Here is a 17,887-nt window from a genome sequence, read left to right on the forward strand (position 1 = left end):
CCCAGGTCTTCACGCTGCCCAAGGTGAGTGCCAAGCTGAAGCTGAAGCTGACTGCCCTGGAGGGCTCTCGGGTACGGCGGGTCAGCGTGGCCCACTTTGGCAGCTGTCGCGCCGAGGACTACGGGGAGCATCACTTGGCTGTCCTCACCAACCTGGGCGACATCCAGGTTGTCTCCCTGCCCCTGCTCAAGCCCCAGGTGCGTTACAGCTGCATCCGCCGGGAGGACGTCAGCGGCATCGCCTCCTGCGTCTTCACTAAACACGGCCAAGGTGCGCAGGTGGTGGTGCTCCTGCCTCTTCAAGCAGGGCTGGGCATAGGGCTCCCGCCAAGCTGCAGGGGCTGCTGGGAAGGGCCACCAGGGGTGTTGTGGCCAAGGCCAGGCCCTTCAGGCTGGGAACTCCAAGGGAGGCTCTGGCCCCCATTCCCCTCAGTGGAAGTCCCACTGTTGGCTGCTGCAGGCCCCAAGAGACCAGGCGGGCCTCACCTACGAGGTTTTCCCACCACCCAGGTTTCTACCTAATCTCACCTTCGGAGTTTGAGCGCTTCTCACTGTCTACCAAATGGCTAGTGGAGCCCCGGTGTCTGGTGGACTCAACAGAAACCAAGAACCACAACCGTCCCCGCAATGGTTCAGGCCCCGAGAAGGCCTGGGGCCGAGCCAGGTGGGTAAAAGGGCAGCTGGCCTTTGCCCTAGCCCTTCCCTCACCCACACCCTCCCTGAGGCACCCACACCCTCCCTGAGGCACCCACTGAGAGCTGGCCACATTTCCCCTCCCCTCGGAGCTCAACCCACCCTCCTGGCTCTGGCTCTGGCTCTTTGCCCCACTTCGTATGCCCCTTCCCCCGCTGTGAGGTGCCACCCAGGACTGGGCTTGGCTTACCTCCCAGGGAGCCCCTGCTCAAGGAGGCCAGGTCAGTTGACCTCATTCTCCATGGGACCAGGTCTTTTAAGACAGAGCGGAGAGCCCACTGGCCCTCGCCTCTCACTCTCCCCCCTCCCCCCCAGCAGGAATTCAGGGAGCCAGAGTGACGGAGAGGGTAAGATAGGCCTCTGGGGCCAGGGGAGTGGTGGGGGCGGGAGCAGCAGCACTGTGAGCAGCCTGAGCCAGCCAGGCCCAGACTTGGGGATGGAAGGAGGAAAGGGGACCCCAGGTGAGCAGGTGCCGGCGGGTGGTGCTCAAGCTGGGGGTAGAAGCAGCGCCCTGGCCCCACTGAGGGGGAGCTGAGAGGAGGGCATGGCGCTGCTGACCCAGCCTCTGCCTTCCAGAGAGGAGGCCCGGCGCCGTGATGGAGCACGCTCTGCTTAACGACGAGAGTGAGTCGGTGCGGGCGTGGGGGCTGGCGGAAGGGGTGCTCCTGGGGGAGGTTTGGAAGGCCAGGGTGGGGCCAGCCCACCCAGCCCCCTTTCAGTAAAAGGAGCGAGGCTTGTGTCGGGCGCAGCTGCCGCTGGCCTCACCAGGCTTCTGCCCCCTAGGGGTCCTGAAGGAGATCCAGAGCACGCTGGAGGGAGACCGACGGTGAGCTACCTGCTGCCCAGGCTTGCAGGGGTGGGCCCCAGGGTGCGGGGGGAGCTCCGAGAATGAGGGCCCGGGCCACACCGCCCTGAGTCCCCATGGAGGGTGACTGCCCTGTCTGTGCCCATGCAGGAGCTACGGCGATTGGCGTTCTCAGCAAGTGGCCATGAGGTACAGCCTCAGCAATGGGGGAGGTAGGGACCCTGAGGGCTCCTGCGGGGTGGGGGCCTGCTGGGAGGACATGCTCCCAGGGAGGGAGGGGAGGAAGAACCCCCTCCCCCTCCCCCAAGCTTCTGAAACCAAGGGCCCCTCCCAGCCCTGACACACGCCCCGGTTCTCCCGGAAAGCAGCCTGTCGGGGCTCAGGGTGTGGCTGAGGCCCTCATCCTGCCCAGGACACACCTGAGCTGCTGTCCCTCCCTTCTTCTGCAGTGGAGTGAGCAGACCGCGCGTCCAGGCTGCGTGGTGAACACACACTACGGAGGGCCCTTCTCGGCTGCCGGGGCCGCCAGGAGAGGCCCGTGTGCCGGGCTGGGCTGGGGGCTGGGGGCTCCCTCGGCTTCCTCTGCTGCTGCTCCGGCCTCGGGAGAAGAGGGGCCCTGAGCCCAGGGGCTGCCCCTCCCCAGGCCTAGTCCGTCTCTGTCACTTTGTTAATGTTGCACAGTTTTTATCAACCCCCCCCACCCCCTGCTTTTTGTAGTGGGCTGGGTTTTAAATTATAAATTTTAACTGCCTCTGGGTGAAAGAGTTTTTAATAAACACCTTATTACCTCTTCACTGGTCCAAGGGCCTTCATTTTTTAATTGTGCAGAAATTTTCCACGTGAATGGACACAGTCATTAGCGGGTTCCTTGCCTTCGCCGTGGGGTCCGCGCCCTGGACCAGGCCGGTGCTCAGGAGAATCGGAGCGAGCGGTGTCTGCTTGCGTGCGAGCACTGCCGCCCTCCTCTCGGGGAACAAACGGCAGGAGCGGACCACCTTGGGTGTGTCTGGCTGCTGTCAGAGAGGGAGGCACCCACGGCATCTCAGACTTGGGGGGTGCTGCTGAAGTGGGGGGCAGTGCCTGGAGGTCACAGGTCTTGCCCGCAGATTAGGACCTGGATCAGACAGATTGAAGGTCTTTCTACACTGGGGGTGTGATTCCACTTGGGCTATATCTTTGCTCACCTGGCTTGGTTGAGCACCTACTATACGCCTGGTGGGCGGGGTTCCAAGGTGGCCAGGATGATGTAGTCCTGCCCGTGTGGGGTGCATAGTCCTTACCAAGTGCAGGAGGCGCTAGGGGCCTGGGGAGGGGACTGGGGGAGGCTGGGCAGAAGGGCAGGTGGGCGAGGCAGACTGCCCTGAGCAGCGGACAAGCGTGGACAGCAGCATACGAGGAACCGGTCTGCTTGCCGTGAGAGCAGCCGAAGAGCCCAGGGTGGCTGGCAGGAAGGGAGCTGCTGAGACTGCCAAGCGGCCAGGGCCCAGCTGGGCGCCCTGCAGCCTCGTGAGAGTATGGCCCGTGTGCCCACTCCGGCCAGAGCAGGGGAGGGGCCTGGTGGACGGACACCAAGTAGTTCACAGAGCAGAGGACGGATGTGTTGTGACAGCATCCTGCCCACCGCCCTCCAGCCCAGCATGTCCAGCTCAGGAGTCCAGATTCGGAAACTTGGGCCACTGGAGCATCCTTTGTTTCTCCTTTGAAGGGGGAGGGGCTCGCTGAGATGGGAGCTCCAAGTACCATGAGGAGTGGGGAGAGAGGTTCCCCAAAGGGAGGAAGAATGCTGTCCCCAAAAGAAGTGGAGAAGGGAAGGGGGAGGCTGAGCAGACTTTTTTAAAGCCAAGACGGGAGGGAGGGCCGCAGATCCTACGGTTGGAGTCAGGACTTCAGCTGAGGCAAGGGAAGCCTCCGAAGGGCCCCAAGGGAGTTTCAGGATGACCTTTACCCCCTCAAGGCCACTGCTGTTTGGGTCCCAGCAAGTTCCAGTGGTGCGATCACTTCCCTGCCCTGCCTCAGTTCTGTCTGGGAAATGGGGTGATAGCAGCTTCCCCTCGGGGTCTGTTCTGAGGTTCATGAGCCAGGAGGGTAATGAGTTAGTGACAGTGACCTCTGTCAGGGTCGGGAAGAACAGAAAAGAAACTGAGCCTTACTGTTTTTTGTACCTTGGGGTGGCACTGGGGTCCTCACTCTATAAGTCAGCGGGTCACGCACCAAAAGTGGGTGCCGAGGAGGGAGTGGGAGACGCCCAGGGCACCGGCAGCAGCCTCCACCGGCTGGTAAAGATTTGTGTGGTTTGGACTGCCAGTCGTAGGAACCTACAGCTCTCTCAAAAAATCTGGTTAGCTATAAACCAGCTCACACAAGCGAACAACTGCCATGTTTTCCTGCCAAGAAACCAGGAACTGAAAATAATGGTAAGAATGCAAGCGCTGGTAAATGAGGAGAAAAGGCGATGCCAGCACTTCCATGGTTAGGGAGGCTTCGCGGCTGCAGGTGCGATCCAGCCAATGAGACTGGACGAGAAGAAGTTGGCAACAAATGAATGCACACACACACTCCTGAAACGATCACCATCACGTCTTGTTGAAATGGGTTTACAACCGCACTCACTAAGGACGAGCTTTGCCTTAAGTGCCCTGTGCTTTGAAATACCTACCAGCTCATGTTGGTGGTTTGTGTACGTTAGTTCTAAGAAAACATCCTCACAGCAGGAGTGGGAGAGCAACAGTTTTTCCTGATAGGCGTGCAGGAATGGGGGGGCTCGGATTCCCTGGAAAGTGAGCTCATGAAAGCTGGGCCGGCACAGGGACAGGAGTGTCTGGCCGCTTCTAGTAGCGGTCCAGGGACAGGCCTCTAGGTCCAGGGACAGGGGACGATAGCGGTGAAGCAGCGACAACGAGAGGTTGGGTTGACAAGGATCGCTGCCCTGGAGAAGGTGAGTGAGTGTTGGGGGAGGTCGCTGCCGATTCCAGGGCCTCAGACATGCATGCTAGCAGCTGGACACACGGTCTGGGCGCTCGGATCTTCGGCATCCAGAGGTGGGAGCCCTCGGGTCAGAGGTCAGGCAGATCCAACATCAGATTGGGCTGTGACCTTGGGTCGGTGACCTCACTCCTGTGCCTTAGTTTACTTACCTGCAAAATAGGGCCGACCACCTAGGGTTGTAAGGGTTAACCGAGAGTCTGTAAGCGCACAGCACCTGGCTGCTGGTGAACACCCAACCAAAGGAGGGGAAAGTTGTGGACGGTGGGGTGGGTGAGGCCAGGAAGGAGGAGAAGGCTCCTGGAAGGGGGAGGGAGGCAGTGGAGTCAGCAGAGGGCTGGGCATGGACGGAAGAGTTTACTCGTAAACCGAGCAGGTGAGGGAATGAATGAGAAAAGTAGAAGGAGGGAGAGAGAACTGGTCTAGGGGGTGTCGAGTGGACCAGTTCAAGGTGTATATTTATGTTTTATGCTGTTTTCTTTATATTTCACAATCTAAAAAAACAACAAAACTCATGTGGTGCTCACTGTGTGCCAAGGTCAGCCTGGTCCCCACCTTCTGGAGAAAACTGGGAGGCTCAGGAAGAAGGGTGGGTTCCCCCTGGAGCCCCAAGGACCAGGAGGACCACTCGGGTTCTTTCCACAGTCCTCAGCCCCTGCTGGGCGAGAAGACAGCTGAACTCGGGCCCTCGGCACAGGCGCAGGGCCCGTCTGGCCTGGCTGGCAGCGACTCCCTGGTGGAACGCCTGGCCCCGGCTTTTGTCCACAGCTGTCAGCGTCTCCTCTTTCCTGGGTGGCCTCTGCTTCATTGTTATCCGAGGGGTCAGGACGCGAGGCCACTTGCATTATTGATGCCCCTTCCTAAGGCAGGAGACTAGGGAGGGGCCGAGGTAGGGCTGAACCTGTAGATCCCACCGGAGACGAACCAGAACCGGGGTGGTTCGCTGCGGAGGGCCGAGGAAGCTGGCGGGCAGCCACATCGTCAGAAAGAGGAGAGGACGAAGGCACCGGGAAGCCCCTCTTCACTGGGCCGGCCATGGGCGGGAGAAAGGGGAAAGCGCCCCGGCGACCGGAGAGACCCGAGAGGCTGGCTTCGGGGGAGCCGGAGTCCGGGTCTGCCAGTGCAGACGGCGCTCCCAGCGAGGAGCGCCCACCCAGCCGCAGTAAGGCCCGAGTATCCAGACGGGTCTTGGAGCCTGGCTCTGAGGGAGGCCAGGGGACCCCTGGTGGCCGCAGGAAGCCCATCGCCGAGGGTAACAGCGGCTGCACGAGGCCAGGCGCTGGATCTCCACCAACAGCCCAGGGAAGACAAGGCAGCGTGAGGAGGCGGGGACGCGGGCTGAAGGAGAGCCGCAAGTCTGGGGACAGCCGTGGGGGGCTCCTGGAGGACAGTCTCCCCCGAGGAGAAGGGAGAACAGGGGAGCACGGCCACCGCAGGAGGAAAGGAAAAGGGAGGGCACCCTCGGCTCCGCGGGGCCGCTGGGAGCCTCAGAGGCTCGATGGGCACATGTCCAGCGGGGACGGGGACAGCTCCTGCCCGGACAGCGAAGCCAGAGAGACCCAGGAAAGCAGCAGTCAAAGCGGCGGGGCTCCGGAGCTGCAGCCCAAGTCAGAGCAAACAGACACAGGCTCAGGAGATACCCAGACCGGGCCACAATCGGCCACGGAGCAGGGCGAACATCTGAGCACCGACGAGCCCCGGAGCCAGGAAGGGTCATTGGGGACTGGGCCCCAGAAAGAGACTGAGGATTCCGGGACAGACATGGGCTCGAGTCCGGAGGAGGCCAGGCCTGGACGGGGCACACAGATAGCCCCAGTATCGGCAAGCCAGGCCACGGAGGCCAAGGCCTCTGAGACGGGCAGGAAGGCCCCGTCCTCCAGCCCCCTCGAGGGCAGCCCCGCGGGCGTCCCACGGAGCTCCCGGGCTTCTCTGGACCCAAGGCCGACCCGGGACACAAGTAACAAGAGGGCACAGCCGGAGGCGGAGCAGCGGGGCGCAGAGCCCGGAGGAGCCGAGGCCTCGACTGCCAGGGCTCCGCACCGCCATGTAGGAAAGGTGGTGGGGAAGGTGCAGACGGCGGGGGCGGCCATCGAGAACGCAGCAGGGGGTGCAGGGGGATCCGCGCCCGGGGACCCAGCGCCGCTGGCCACCCTCCTGACACTCCACAGGCTCCGCGCGAGGCCGACACCAGACCCTGCTCCTCAGGCCATGGGTCCCCGTCGTGCCGGCCTCAAGGAGAGGCTCCTGCGCGTGGCACGGGCCCTGGGCATCCTGCAATGGCTGTGGCGTCGGCTCCAGCTGCGCGGGAGCGAGGGGCAGGGGGCGGGCCCGGTGGCGGGGTCGCGGGCGGGCGAGGGGCGGGGTCGCGGGCCGGCGCTACGGCGCCGTCTAGGGCTGCGCCTAGCAGGCGTAGTGGGGCTGGGGGTACGGCCGAGGGCTCCTCCTGGCGGCAGCCCGCTCTCCCCGCAGGCAACCGCGAGCCCAGCCTGCCACCAGCTTTCTGAGGACGAGGACCCCACTCCGGATCCCAAGTTCGCGGTCGTGTTCCCGAGGATCCACAGGGCGGGGAGGGCATCGAGCAGCCGGAGCTCAGAGGAAGTGTCAGCAGACGCTCCTGCAGGGGACGGGCGCTTTCGGCCTTGCGCAGGGCCCTCAAGAGACAGTGAGGGGCCCACGGTGAGTGGAGAAAAAGTGGCCGGGCCCCGCCGCGGCTCTCTCCTCGGGAGAGTCCACGGGGGGACTCCCCGTGACGAGCCCCCCCTGGAGGAGAGCAGTTCCAGCAGCGAAGCACAGCCAGAGACCTTGGAAGCCGAGGCTCCGGTGCACTGGGCACGGAGCTCCGACACCGGCGAGGACCCTGGGCTTGGCACAGACGCGCTGCTGCCCCGACTCGCTTTGGAGAGGCGCCCGGGTCCGTACCCGTCCCAGAGGGAGCGGTGGGAGCCGGAAGATGAGGTCGAAGAGGCGCTGGAGAGGGAGTTGGAGCTGAGCCTTGGGTCAGGCCTGGAGCTGCCGTCCTTTCTGGGTGCCGAGGGCAGGAGCCCAGGTGCCATCCTGGAAGACACCGAGGACCTGGCCTGGCTGCAGTGAGTGATGGAGGTTCCAAATCCACCATGACTGGGGCACGAGGTTCTTCATACAGCCCCCTACTCCCGTTTTTATCAAATGTAGAGGGAGTTTTGCCCCACTAAAGGTTGTCTGAGTAAAAGGGGCAGGGGAGGGATGAAAATCAGATGGCCCTGCCTGCAACTTCCTTCTCTATTTGGCACAAAGCTTCCCTCTGAGTCAGCAGCCTGGCCCTGCCTTTAAGCCTCTTGGGGTGGGTAACTTATTAACAGCCCAACCCCTATTTTATTATGGATAGAGCTCCAATAGGGAGCATGACTTGTCCAAAGCGTCTCTGCAGCCAGTGGCGGCAATAACCTAGGACCTTCCCCTCCCCCCAACTCCCTGCCTCTCCACCGTGCTGTCCCCACAGGCCCCTGTGTGACAGCTCCCTTCTGCTGTGCCTCAAGAAGAGGTTTCACCTGGGCCGAATCTATGTATGGAGGGACCCAGGGAGGGGATGGCGGGCTGGGACTCCCCTTCCCCTGTGGTCGGAGGGCCCTCCAGCACCCTGGAGCTTGTCCTTCCTGGGCTGGGGGCTGCACCCTCTCCCGGGACCTGCAGAGACGGGGCCTACAGTCTGGGCAGGGGAACATTGGGGCCCCATTGCATTCGCATCTCCTGATCCCTCCACGTTCTGCTTCCATCCCCAGACCTTTGGGGGGCCCCTCCTGCTTGCTCTGAACCCCCACTGGCCCCTGCCTCTCTTTTCACCTGAGGTCCTGGCCAGCTACCACCCCAGCAAGGCCCCCAATACCACCCCGTAAGTGACTCCCCTGTGTCCACCCTTCGGTGGCTAGGCCCTAGCATGTCCCATCAGCTGAGGTCCTAGGGATGGTGGACACATTCAGCCTCTACCTGGGAGGGTCCCAGATGCCCCTGGCAGCCTTCTCACCTGCCCCTGTCCTCCTTCCCCAGACACGTCTTTGCCGTCATGGCCTCAGCCTATAGTCTGTCTCAGAGCACTGGGCAGGGCACGATCGTTCTCCTCAGGTGAGCGGTGACGGCCTGGCCTCTGCCCCCGAGGGCCGGGAAGGAGGGGAAGGGGGCGGGTCTGCACCTGAAACTGCTGGCCAGCTCCACTGGGGGGCAGCTTGGAACTTCTGCGGGGCTGTGCTCCTGGCTGAAGTTACCACATGCCCCCCTTGAATGAAGTATCTTGGGGACTTATTTCTGTTTGTTCTCCATGTCCTGGGTCTATCTTTCTGCATTTCCCGGGGTCTCCTCTAGGGCGAGTACCACTTCCAGTTGGTCATGTCCCCACTTCCTCTGCTCAGTGGGGTTATCCTGTGGGCCCCTCCCTGGAGACCCTGCCAGCTCCTCCCTCCTTCCTTCTGGCAGTGGGCGCAGCGGCTCAGGGAAGACAGAGGCTGCCCGACAGCTCATGCGGTTCCTAAGCAGCCTGGAGCAGGAGCAGACGAGGGACAGAGGATGGCAGGTGAGGGGCAGCTGGCCATTTCCCAGTGCCATCTTTCTCCTTTGGGTCAGGGGGGTGGTCTTCGGGTCTCTGGCTTCTCCTCCTGGACAGCCTGAGGCATCGCCTGCTGTGGGGGTGCAATGGGGCTGGGCTGCCCTGACCCTCCAGGGGCCAGCACAGTCCCCGGGCACAGAGTGCCCTCAGCTGGTATGCCTCGTCAGTAGGCCCCGGGGCTGCTTCTGAGGATACTTGAATGCCCTCCCCCTCCAGCTGGAGGATGTGCTGCCCTTGCTTGGCAGCTTTGGCCACGCCAAGACAGTCCTCAATGCCAATGCCAGCCGTTTCGGCCAGGTCTTGCGCTTCTGCCTGCAGCAGTGAGTGATGGGCATCCGGGTCGGTTCAGGGAGCACCCACGATCAGTGCCCTGGGAAGCTGAGGCTGCTGCCCACGGGGCTGGCCCATAGTGGGTCCCATTCTGAGCAGGGTCCCTGGGTTGCATGCACCCTGGGCACCCCCACCCAGTGTCCTGTGCCCACAGCGGAGTCATCGTGGGAGTTTCTGTGTCACATTATCTGCTCGAGACCTCGAGGGTGGTGTTTCAGGTAAGACCCACCCTGCAGCTCACCTCTTTCCAGCTCCCGCAGTGGCTGAGAAGGAGGGGCCACTGTGGGGGGCTGTGGTCCCTAAGTCCGCAGGCCAGCCTTCCCCAGAACTTGTCCTCACTACCCTGGGGCACAGGCCTGGCCACAGTTCCTGCTAAGCCCGGCCTTATCCCCAAGGCTCAGGCTGAGCGGAGCTTCCATGTCTTTTACGAGCTGCTGGCGGGGCTGGACCCCACGGAGCGGGAGCAGCTGTCCCTGCAGGAGTCCGAGAGCTACTACTACCTCAACCAGGTGGGGGCAAGGTCCGCACCGCAGGGCCTGCCCAGGGAGGGCTCTCAGTGCAGGGCTGTGAGGAGGAGCCGGAGGGGAGCGGGTCAGGTTCTGCCCTCCACCGCTGCTGTGCTCTGCAGGGCCGGGCCTGCAGGCTCCAGGGAAAAGAGGACGCCCAGGACTTCGCTGGGCTGGGGAAGGCTCTGCAGGCGCTGGGCTTGTGCCCTGAGGAGCTGGTGGCAGTCTGGGCCGTGCTGGCCACCATCCTGCATCTAGGCAACATCTGCTTCTCCTCCTCAGAGGTGCGCTCCCGCTGAGGGGCTGGACCCACGTGACTCGTCTGCATAATCAGGGCAGCAATGAGGACACCTACTGCCCGCATCTATACGTGGGCAACTGCAGAGCCTGGGGCCACCCTCGGCCCGCAGAGCTGCCCTGCAGAGCAGGCAGACACTCATCGTTCAGAGGAGGGAGTGGACCTGGAATTTCGGCATCTATGCCACTGCCTGTCCCTTCCTAAGTTGCCACCCCTGGGAAGCATCCCCGGCACTAACCGGCAGCCGTTAAATAGCTGGCACCGGGTAGACCGCCGCACACGTGTTTTCCCATTCGGTTCTCAGGGCAGTGCCAGCACGTAAGGGTGTCCCTTTGCAGTAAGACATGGAGGCTCAGAGAGGAAAGGGACTGGTCAGGCCAGCTAGTGAAGAGGCCAGGTCAGGACTCACACGCAGGGCCCTCGGGCTCCAGAGCCGGCTCTGGCCCACCCAGGCCAAGCCACTTTCAGGTCAGAGGGCAGCTGCCATGCAAAGCAAGACCTGTGCCACCTCCCCCGCCACATCCCCCCCCATGGGAGGTGGCTACTGCACAAGCAGAGCGCTCCCTTCTTCCTCTGTCCAGAGGGAGTCCCAGGAGGTGGCTGCTGTGTCCAGCTGGGCCGAGATCCACACGGCAGCCCAGCTGCTGCGGGTGCCACCTGAGCGCCTGGAGGGGGCTGTCACCAGGAGGGTCATGGTGAGCTCCAGGGTTCTGGGGCGGCATGGGCCCAACCACGCCACCCGATGGCTTGCTGAGTGCCCATGTGGGCCTTGGCCCGATGTACTATGTTCTCGTCCCCTGCCTCCAGGAGACTCCCTACGGCCCGGCCTCAAGATCCCTGCCTGTGGAGAGCGCCATCGATGCCAGGTGACCCCAGGGACAGGAGAGAGCTGTAGCCTTGCCTGGGCACTCTGCTGCATGCGGCTCACACGCCATGCCCACAGGGACGCCCTGGCCAAGGCCCTGTACTCCAGCCTCTTCTCCTGGCTTCTGGGGAGGACCAACACGCGACTGGCCCCACCCAGAGAGGGAGGCAACACAGACAGTGTCACCGTCGTGGACGTCTACGGCTTTGAGGTCACCCCTGGGGTGGGGCCCAGGGCAGGGTGCTCCCCTCATCCTGATTATTTCTGGGGACCCCAGCAGCTCCAGCTCTCCTGGGGGGGCACTCGAGACCTGTTTGCCTGTCAGGCCCTGAGACATCCACGAGACAGCTGCTCACTCCCTTAGGGGCAGCTGCTCTGCCCTGCTCTGTCCGGTCCTGGCAGGGCCTTGAGAGGCTTCTGTCCTGCTTGGCCTGCAGGATCTCTCAGGGGCCTCCCAGGCAGCCCACAGCCTCACCCCCCCATGCACCCGGAGCCCTGGGGTCACCCTGGCTTTTCATAAGCTCCTCACCCCTTTGCAGAAGGTCCTACCTCCTAAGAGCGGCAGGGAGGGGGCTAGAGCAAGAGGTAGCCCCACTCTGAGTCCCTGGATGGGCCCTGTTCACAGCCCCCTGCTCTCTCCTGGTCTCCAGTGTGTCCTTGGTGACCATGACATGTGTGTGTGAGTGTGTGCATGCACACTCTTGTGTGTTTTTGAGCGTGTCAAAACTGTACAAAGCTACAAGAAGCGGAACCTCTGCTGGGTTCATTAGTAAAATGCCAGGAGGCACAGAGGAAGGAGCCTGTAAACCCTACAGGAGGGATGTCGGAAGGCTTCTTGGAGGTGGCAGCCGGGAGCCCTGCTTATGAGGATGTGGGATTCTGACAGCAGCGAGCTCAGTCCTAGGCACAGGAGCCTTCAGACCACAGGGTGTCTGGGACCAGAGGCCTGAAGGCTCACAGTCGTGCTGAGGCAGAAAGCAGGGTGTGGAATCCCAGAGGAGGGCCTGACTGGCTGCACAGGGCTGCAGCAGCTTGCGCGCTGTACCAGGGCCTTTGCACTTGACCCTGTAGGCTGCAGCATCAGCCCTGGCGCACCACTCCTCCCTGGTGCTGGGGAGAATGCAGGCAGCCCTGTGGGAGGGGGGTGAAGGGCACCAAACCTGTGTGCCAGCCCCCCTGCCCAGTGCCCCCGCCACGGGTGGGTGCCCACCTCATCGCCCTCGTGTCCCCAGGCACTGCGGGTGAACGGCCTGGAGCAACTGTGTAACAACCTTGCGAGCGAGCGCCTGCAGCTCTTCTGCAGCCAGATGCTGCTGGCCCAGGAGGAGGTAGGGGGGCCTGGGCAGGGACGTGGCAGGGGGACACCCAGCTATGCCCCCAAATGGGCCATCTCTGGAAAAGAGAGGGCACCGCACTGGGAGCTGTACTCCAAAGCTCGCTTGCTGTGGGCTGTCTCAATCCTTCTGAACCTCAGTTTTCCCATCTGTAAAATGGGAGGGCCATCCCTGCTCTGGCTCAGATGAGGTCCCCTGGGGACCTGGCGGGCTCTGCAAGCAGCCCAATGCTCACTGTTCCCAGGAGGAGTGTCGGCGGGAGTTGCTGCCCTGGGTGCCCATCCCTCAGTCTCCAAGGGAGCCCTGCCTGGACCTGCTGGTGGACCAGCCCCACAGCATCTTGAGTATCCTGGATGCCCAGACATGGCTGTCCCAGGTGAGCACCGCGTGGCGGGGACAAGGAGTGGGGGAGCAATGAGGTGATAGGGCCCAGAAACCCTGCCCACAAACTGTCAGAACAGCTTGGGACGACAGCAGCCACACTAGGTTCAACCCTATGCCGGGTGACCTGGAGCAAGATGTTTGACCTCTCTGAGGTTGCTCAGGTCCTCGCTGCAGAAGGGAGACAGTATGCCCAAGGGTCGTGGGGACAGGGCAGGACTCGTGGGAGGCGTGCGAGGGCCAGTGGGGGGAGAACCTCAGGATCACGGAGCTTCCCTCCTCAAGTCCTCACTGACGGCCTGCCTTCTGCTCGCCCTACCTAACAGCCCCCCGTTGGTCCCCAGCCACTGCCGTACTTGTATTTTACACCTGTGTCCACGAGCGATTACATTGCATTATGCCTTTAGCAATTACAATGTATTTATTCATGGACTCTCCTGAGACAGACTGGGCCCTCTTCTGAAGGGTTTTACCCTATCAGCAGTGCCTGGCACATGGTTAAGGGTTCACTACATATTGAATGAATGGATGGATGAATGGATGGATGGGCCAGGAATTTTCAACCTTTTTGCATCTCGGGGCACACATACACTAATGACTAAAATTCTGCAGCACGGGGGGGAAATGCAGTTTTTGCTGATCTGATAAAAAAAGAGGTATGATTTTGGTTCACTCGCACCAGACAGCTGTTGTGTTGGCTGTTGTTATTTTTTATTTGACCATCTAAGGTCAGTGCCTCTGCCTAAAATAGTCAGGCTTTGCGTGTTTGAAATTCTCGCAGCACACCGGTTGAAAATCACTGGTCTATTATAACAACATATTATGTGATATTAGTACATAACATTTTTTTTTAGCCTACGTATTTGAACTCCCTTACCAGATAAGCCCCCGTGTTCATTTGTAAATGATTACTTTTCCTGGTTCACATTCCGTACAGTCTAACAAAACTGGTCACCGGCGTCTCTGACATCTCAGGGCCACTTTGGAATCAGCAGCACAGTTTCCTTGGGTCTCCAGTCTTCCAAACTGCTCTTTTCGAGTCTGCGCAGGGCGCTGTTGGCCCGGCAATGGCCGCCCCACGCCGCAGGTGTTCCCGTGCGTCTGTTATTGCTCCCTCAGCTGCATCGAATAACCTCTTCTGGGTCGCTTTTCACAAGTATTTTTTTTTAGACCAGCTGCTGCCTTAACACCTGTAGTGTTTGCGAGGCACGCTCCCCGGGGGGGATTGCTGGGCCCGTCTTAACGTGCCCACTTTTGCATGATTCGATCAGGTGTTTGCTGGCGGGGTGGTTTCTGCGTGTGAGGTGCTGTTTTTCTCAAACAGCACTTGGTTTTCCAAATAGCTGCAGAGAGAGAGAGGGGCGTCCTTGGTAAAGACTCAAATGTGGAGGGGCTCTTCCTTCCTGAGGAGGTCAGGGAGACAAGGGGAGCCCACCTCCGGTTCTCTGTCTGGTACGTGAGCACAGAGGGTGCAGCACAGGCCTGAGAGCAGCCCTCTCTGTCAGCAGGCGACAGACCACACCTTCCTCCAGAAGTGCCACTATCACCATGGCGACCACCCCTGCTACGCCAAGCCCCAGCTGCCCCTTCCTATCTTCACCGTGCGACATTACGCAGGGACCGTCACCTACCAGGTACCAGGGTGAAATCAGGGACAGACTCCAGGGTGAATTGGTGAGAGCACTGTGACCTTGGTGTTTCCTTTCAGATGGTGTCACCTGACCGGTGACAGGAGTGAGCGAGGAGAGGCCCCTTCCAAGGTTTGGCCATCTCTCCCTAGCTGGGCCCTTGGCCCACCCCGTTCTGGGCGAGTGTTAGGAGTGGGGTGGGGGTGGGTTTAAGGCCGTGGGACCCTCAGACCAAGAGGAGCAGAGCACGGGACCTGGCTGTGATGGTCTCGGGCACCCCCTCCCCTCGCGGCCTCCATGTCCTTCCTCATCTGCACATGGGAGAGGGACTCTGTCCTACATGTGTTATGAGGATTAAAGGCAGTAACTCGGAAATGGCCGGCGGGTGCCCACTGGAGGTTTTTCCTTCGTTCTGACGTTCACAGCGGCTGCCCCTCCACCCAGGAGGCGAGCCCTGAGGGGACAGGGCCTGGTGTACAGGGCAGGACCCTGTGACTGGTTTGAGGTGGTACAAGTCATATAAGGCTTCCTGGAGGAGGTGACCTGCATTGGTTGTAGAAGAAAAAAACACAAACTACCCCAAAGCTACCCAAACAAGAAACAAAAGGAGTACATGTCAATTATACCTCCAAAAAATCATACCAAAAGAAAAGAGACACATGGAGAACTAAATTTAAAAAACTATGAAACTGTATTAAAGGCCCAAAAGAAGACTTCAGAACAGAGGGATGAACCACATTCGTGCTGGGGAGGGCTGGCATTGCTCATTCTTTCCTGTGTGGTCTAGGAAAGTAGCGTGATGCCAGGCAGCACCCCAATGGGGTTTCCATGGCAGCAGGAGGAGTGAGTTGTGATGAAGTTATCCTGAAGTCTTATCTGGAAAAGGGGTGCATGAGAATAGCCAATAAAATGTGGAAAAGCAGAAGATCATGGAGGAATCTGTTCGACCAGATAGTAACATACACTTTTAACACCCTAGTAACTGAAAGAGTGTAGTGTTGGTAAGAAACAGACCCACAACAGAATTCTGTCCCCAGAATAGACCCAAGCACATATAAGGATCAGGGTACATGATGAAAGTGGCCTTAAAAAAAGTGGTAAAACATACATAGCATGAAATTTACCATTTTAACCATTTTAAGTGTTTGATTCAGTAGCTTCAAGTACATTACAATGTTCTGTAACCATCTCCGCTGTCCATCTCCAGAACTTTTTCAACACCCTGAACGGAAGCTCTGTGCCCATTAAACACTAACCACCCACTCCCCCTTTCCCAGCCCCCTGGTAATGCCGAATCTGCTGTCCGTCTCCATAAATTTGCCTATTTGAGGCATTTCATATCAATGGAACGATAACACAATCCTTTTGTGTCTGGCTTATTACGCTGAGCATGCTCCCAAGACTCATCTGTACTGTGGTACGTGTCGGAATTTCCTTCCTTTTGCGGCTGAATAATATTCCGTTGTATGGATGACAACATTTTTAAAAAATATATTTTATTGATTGTGCTTTTACAGTTGTCCCATTTTCCCTTTATTCCCCTCTGCCCTGCGCACCCCCTCCCACCCACATCCCCCCTCTTTAGTTCATGTCCATGGTAAATTCTTTGTCTGGCTTCTACATTTCCCATACTATTCTTAACCTCCCCTGTCTATCTTCTACTTACCATTTATGCTACTTGTTCTCTGTACCTTTTCCTCCTCTCTCCCCACCCACTCCCCCACTGATAACCCTCCATGTGGTCACCATTTCTGTGATTTTGTTTCTGTTCTATTGTCTCTCAGTTTGTTTTTGTTTTTGTTTTAGGTTCGGTTGTTATAAACTGTGAGTTTGTTGTCCTTTTACTGTTCATATTTTTTATCTTCTTTCTTTTTTAATTATTTTTTATTGATTATGCCATTACAGTTCTATTCCCCCCCTTCATTCCCCTCCACCCTACCTCCCCGTCCCCATTACCCCCCTTTAGTTTATGACCATGTGTCTCAAGTTCTTTAGATTCTATATTTCCCATGCTATTCTTGCCCCCCCCATCTATTTTCTATCTACTATGCTACTTATTTTCTGTACCTTCTCCCCCCTTCTCCTCCTCCCACTCCCTTGTTGCTAACCCTCCTTGAGATCTTCATTTCTATGTTTCTACTCCTGATCTAGCTGTCCTTTTAGTTTGCTTTTGTTTTAGGTATGGTTGTTAATAACTGAGTTTGCTGTCCTTTCACTGCTCATGTTTTTTTAACTCTTTTTCTTAGGTAAGTCCCTTTAAAATTTCATATAATAAGGGCTTTGTGATGATGAACTCCTTGAATTTGAACTTATCTGAGAAGCACTTTATCTGTCCTTCCATTCTAAATGAAAGTTTTGCTGGATAGAGCAATCTTGGTTGTAGGTCTTTGGATTTCATGACTTGGAATACCTCTTTCCAGCCCCTTCTTGCCTGTAAGGTCTCTTTTGAGAAATCCGCTGATAGTCTGATGGGAACTCCTTTGTAGGTGACTGTCCCCTTAGCTCTTGCTGCTTCTAGGATTCTCTCCTTCATTTTAATCTTGGCTAATGTAATTATGATGTGCCTTGGTGTGTTTCTTCTTGGGTCCAACTTCTTTGGGACTCTCTGAGCTTCCTGGATTTCCTGGAAGTCTATTTTCCTTTGCCAGCTTGGGGAAATTCTCCTTTATTATTTGTTCAAAGAAGTTTTCCACTGGTGGCTGTGCCTTTCCCCCTTCTGGTACCCCTATAATTCGGATGTTGGAGCGTTTAAAGATGTCCTGGAGGTTCCTAAGACTCTCCTCATTTTTTTGAATTCTTGCTTCTTCACTCTTCTGTTTGGCCATTATTTGCTTTCTTCTGGTCCACTCCATTGATTTGAGACACAGTTTCCTTTTCATTGCTATTGGTGTCCTGTGCAATTCCATTCATTTCAATTAGTTTCGCCTTCATATATTTGTCTAATCTGTGGCTATAATCAACCAGTTCTGTGAGGATCCTGATGACCAGTGTTTTAAACTGTGCGTCTGAGAGTTTTGCTATTTCTTCATCGCTTAGATTTATAGGCTCCGGGGCTTTGAGATCTTCTTGAGCCATTTTTGGTCTGTTCTCGCCCTTTAAGTGTGCGGAGCGGAGCCTTGGACTGCCAGGTCGCTGGGTTGTGACGCTGTATGTGGGGACGTGGTCAGAGCGGGGAAATGGCGGCCCCCTCTGCTGTTTTGTGTCGCTGGGTGAGGAGCAGAATTTTATGTGGTTCACTAGGGCCGGGCCACTCAGAGTTGCTGGGTTATGACACTGTATGTGGTGGTGGGGTCAGAGCGGGGAAATGGCTGCGCCCTCCCTGCCGCTAGCCGCGGGGACCCGCTGGGTCCCGGTCCAATCGCCCACTCCCTCGCTTGTGCATCCATGCACGGATGCACCACCACAGTCAACCCGCAGCCCTGCTCCCTCGCTGTTTCCCCGCGGTCGCTCACTCGGTCGCTCACTAGGTCCCACCCTGCGCCTGGATTCC

The 17,887-nt window shown here is 58.7% G+C and overlaps 2 protein-coding genes across 13 annotated transcripts in view; both read left to right on the top strand.

The window, feature by feature from the left end:
• The window catches only part of LLGL2 (LLGL scribble cell polarity complex component 2), a 29,874-nt gene extending 27,593 nt beyond the window's left edge, over positions 1-2,281 (top strand). For 7 of the 12 annotated variants that reach the window (XM_053661190.1, XM_053661192.1, XM_053661220.1 and 4 more), the window contains 7 exons: positions 6-270; positions 510-663; positions 1,008-1,039; positions 1,269-1,316; positions 1,476-1,518; positions 1,648-1,686; positions 1,947-2,281. In XM_053661190.1, coding sequence (XP_053517165.1) covers positions 6-270; positions 510-663; positions 1,008-1,039; positions 1,269-1,316; positions 1,476-1,518; positions 1,648-1,686; positions 1,947-1,983 — 618 coding nt within the window. In that variant the 3' untranslated portion in view covers positions 1,984-2,281. Of the gene's footprint in view, positions 1-5; positions 271-509; positions 664-1,007; positions 1,040-1,268; positions 1,317-1,475; positions 1,519-1,647; positions 1,710-1,946 lie in introns of those variants that run through there. The other 5 variants (XM_053661215.1, XM_053661227.1, XM_053661217.1 and 2 more) reach the window with 4 other exon arrangements.
• Positions 2,282-5,514: 3,233 nt separating this feature from the next.
• The window catches only part of MYO15B (myosin XVB), a 35,695-nt gene continuing 23,322 nt past the window's right edge, over positions 5,515-17,887 (top strand). Inside the window, exons 1-15 of the mRNA XM_053661301.1 lie at positions 5,515-7,565; positions 7,958-8,021; positions 8,238-8,347; positions 8,503-8,577; positions 8,902-9,022; positions 9,272-9,375; positions 9,540-9,603; positions 9,781-9,894; positions 10,014-10,175; positions 10,771-10,884; positions 10,997-11,055; positions 11,133-11,265; positions 12,287-12,382; positions 12,633-12,764; positions 14,278-14,403. Of these exons, the coding sequence (XP_053517276.1) occupies positions 5,515-7,565; positions 7,958-8,021; positions 8,238-8,347; positions 8,503-8,577; positions 8,902-9,022; positions 9,272-9,375; positions 9,540-9,603; positions 9,781-9,894; positions 10,014-10,175; positions 10,771-10,884; positions 10,997-11,055; positions 11,133-11,265; positions 12,287-12,382; positions 12,633-12,764; positions 14,278-14,403 (3,525 nt within the window). The remainder of the gene's footprint in view (positions 7,566-7,957; positions 8,022-8,237; positions 8,348-8,502; positions 8,578-8,901; positions 9,023-9,271; positions 9,376-9,539; positions 9,604-9,780; positions 9,895-10,013; positions 10,176-10,770; positions 10,885-10,996; positions 11,056-11,132; positions 11,266-12,286; positions 12,383-12,632; positions 12,765-14,277; positions 14,404-17,887) is intronic.

This window comes from Artibeus jamaicensis, unplaced genomic scaffold, assembly GCF_021234435.1.
Source record: "Artibeus jamaicensis isolate MK-2021 breed Jamaican fruit bat unplaced genomic scaffold, CSHL_Jam_final contig_2259, whole genome shotgun sequence".
Taxonomy (NCBI): Eukaryota; Metazoa; Chordata; class Mammalia; order Chiroptera; family Phyllostomidae; genus Artibeus; species Artibeus jamaicensis.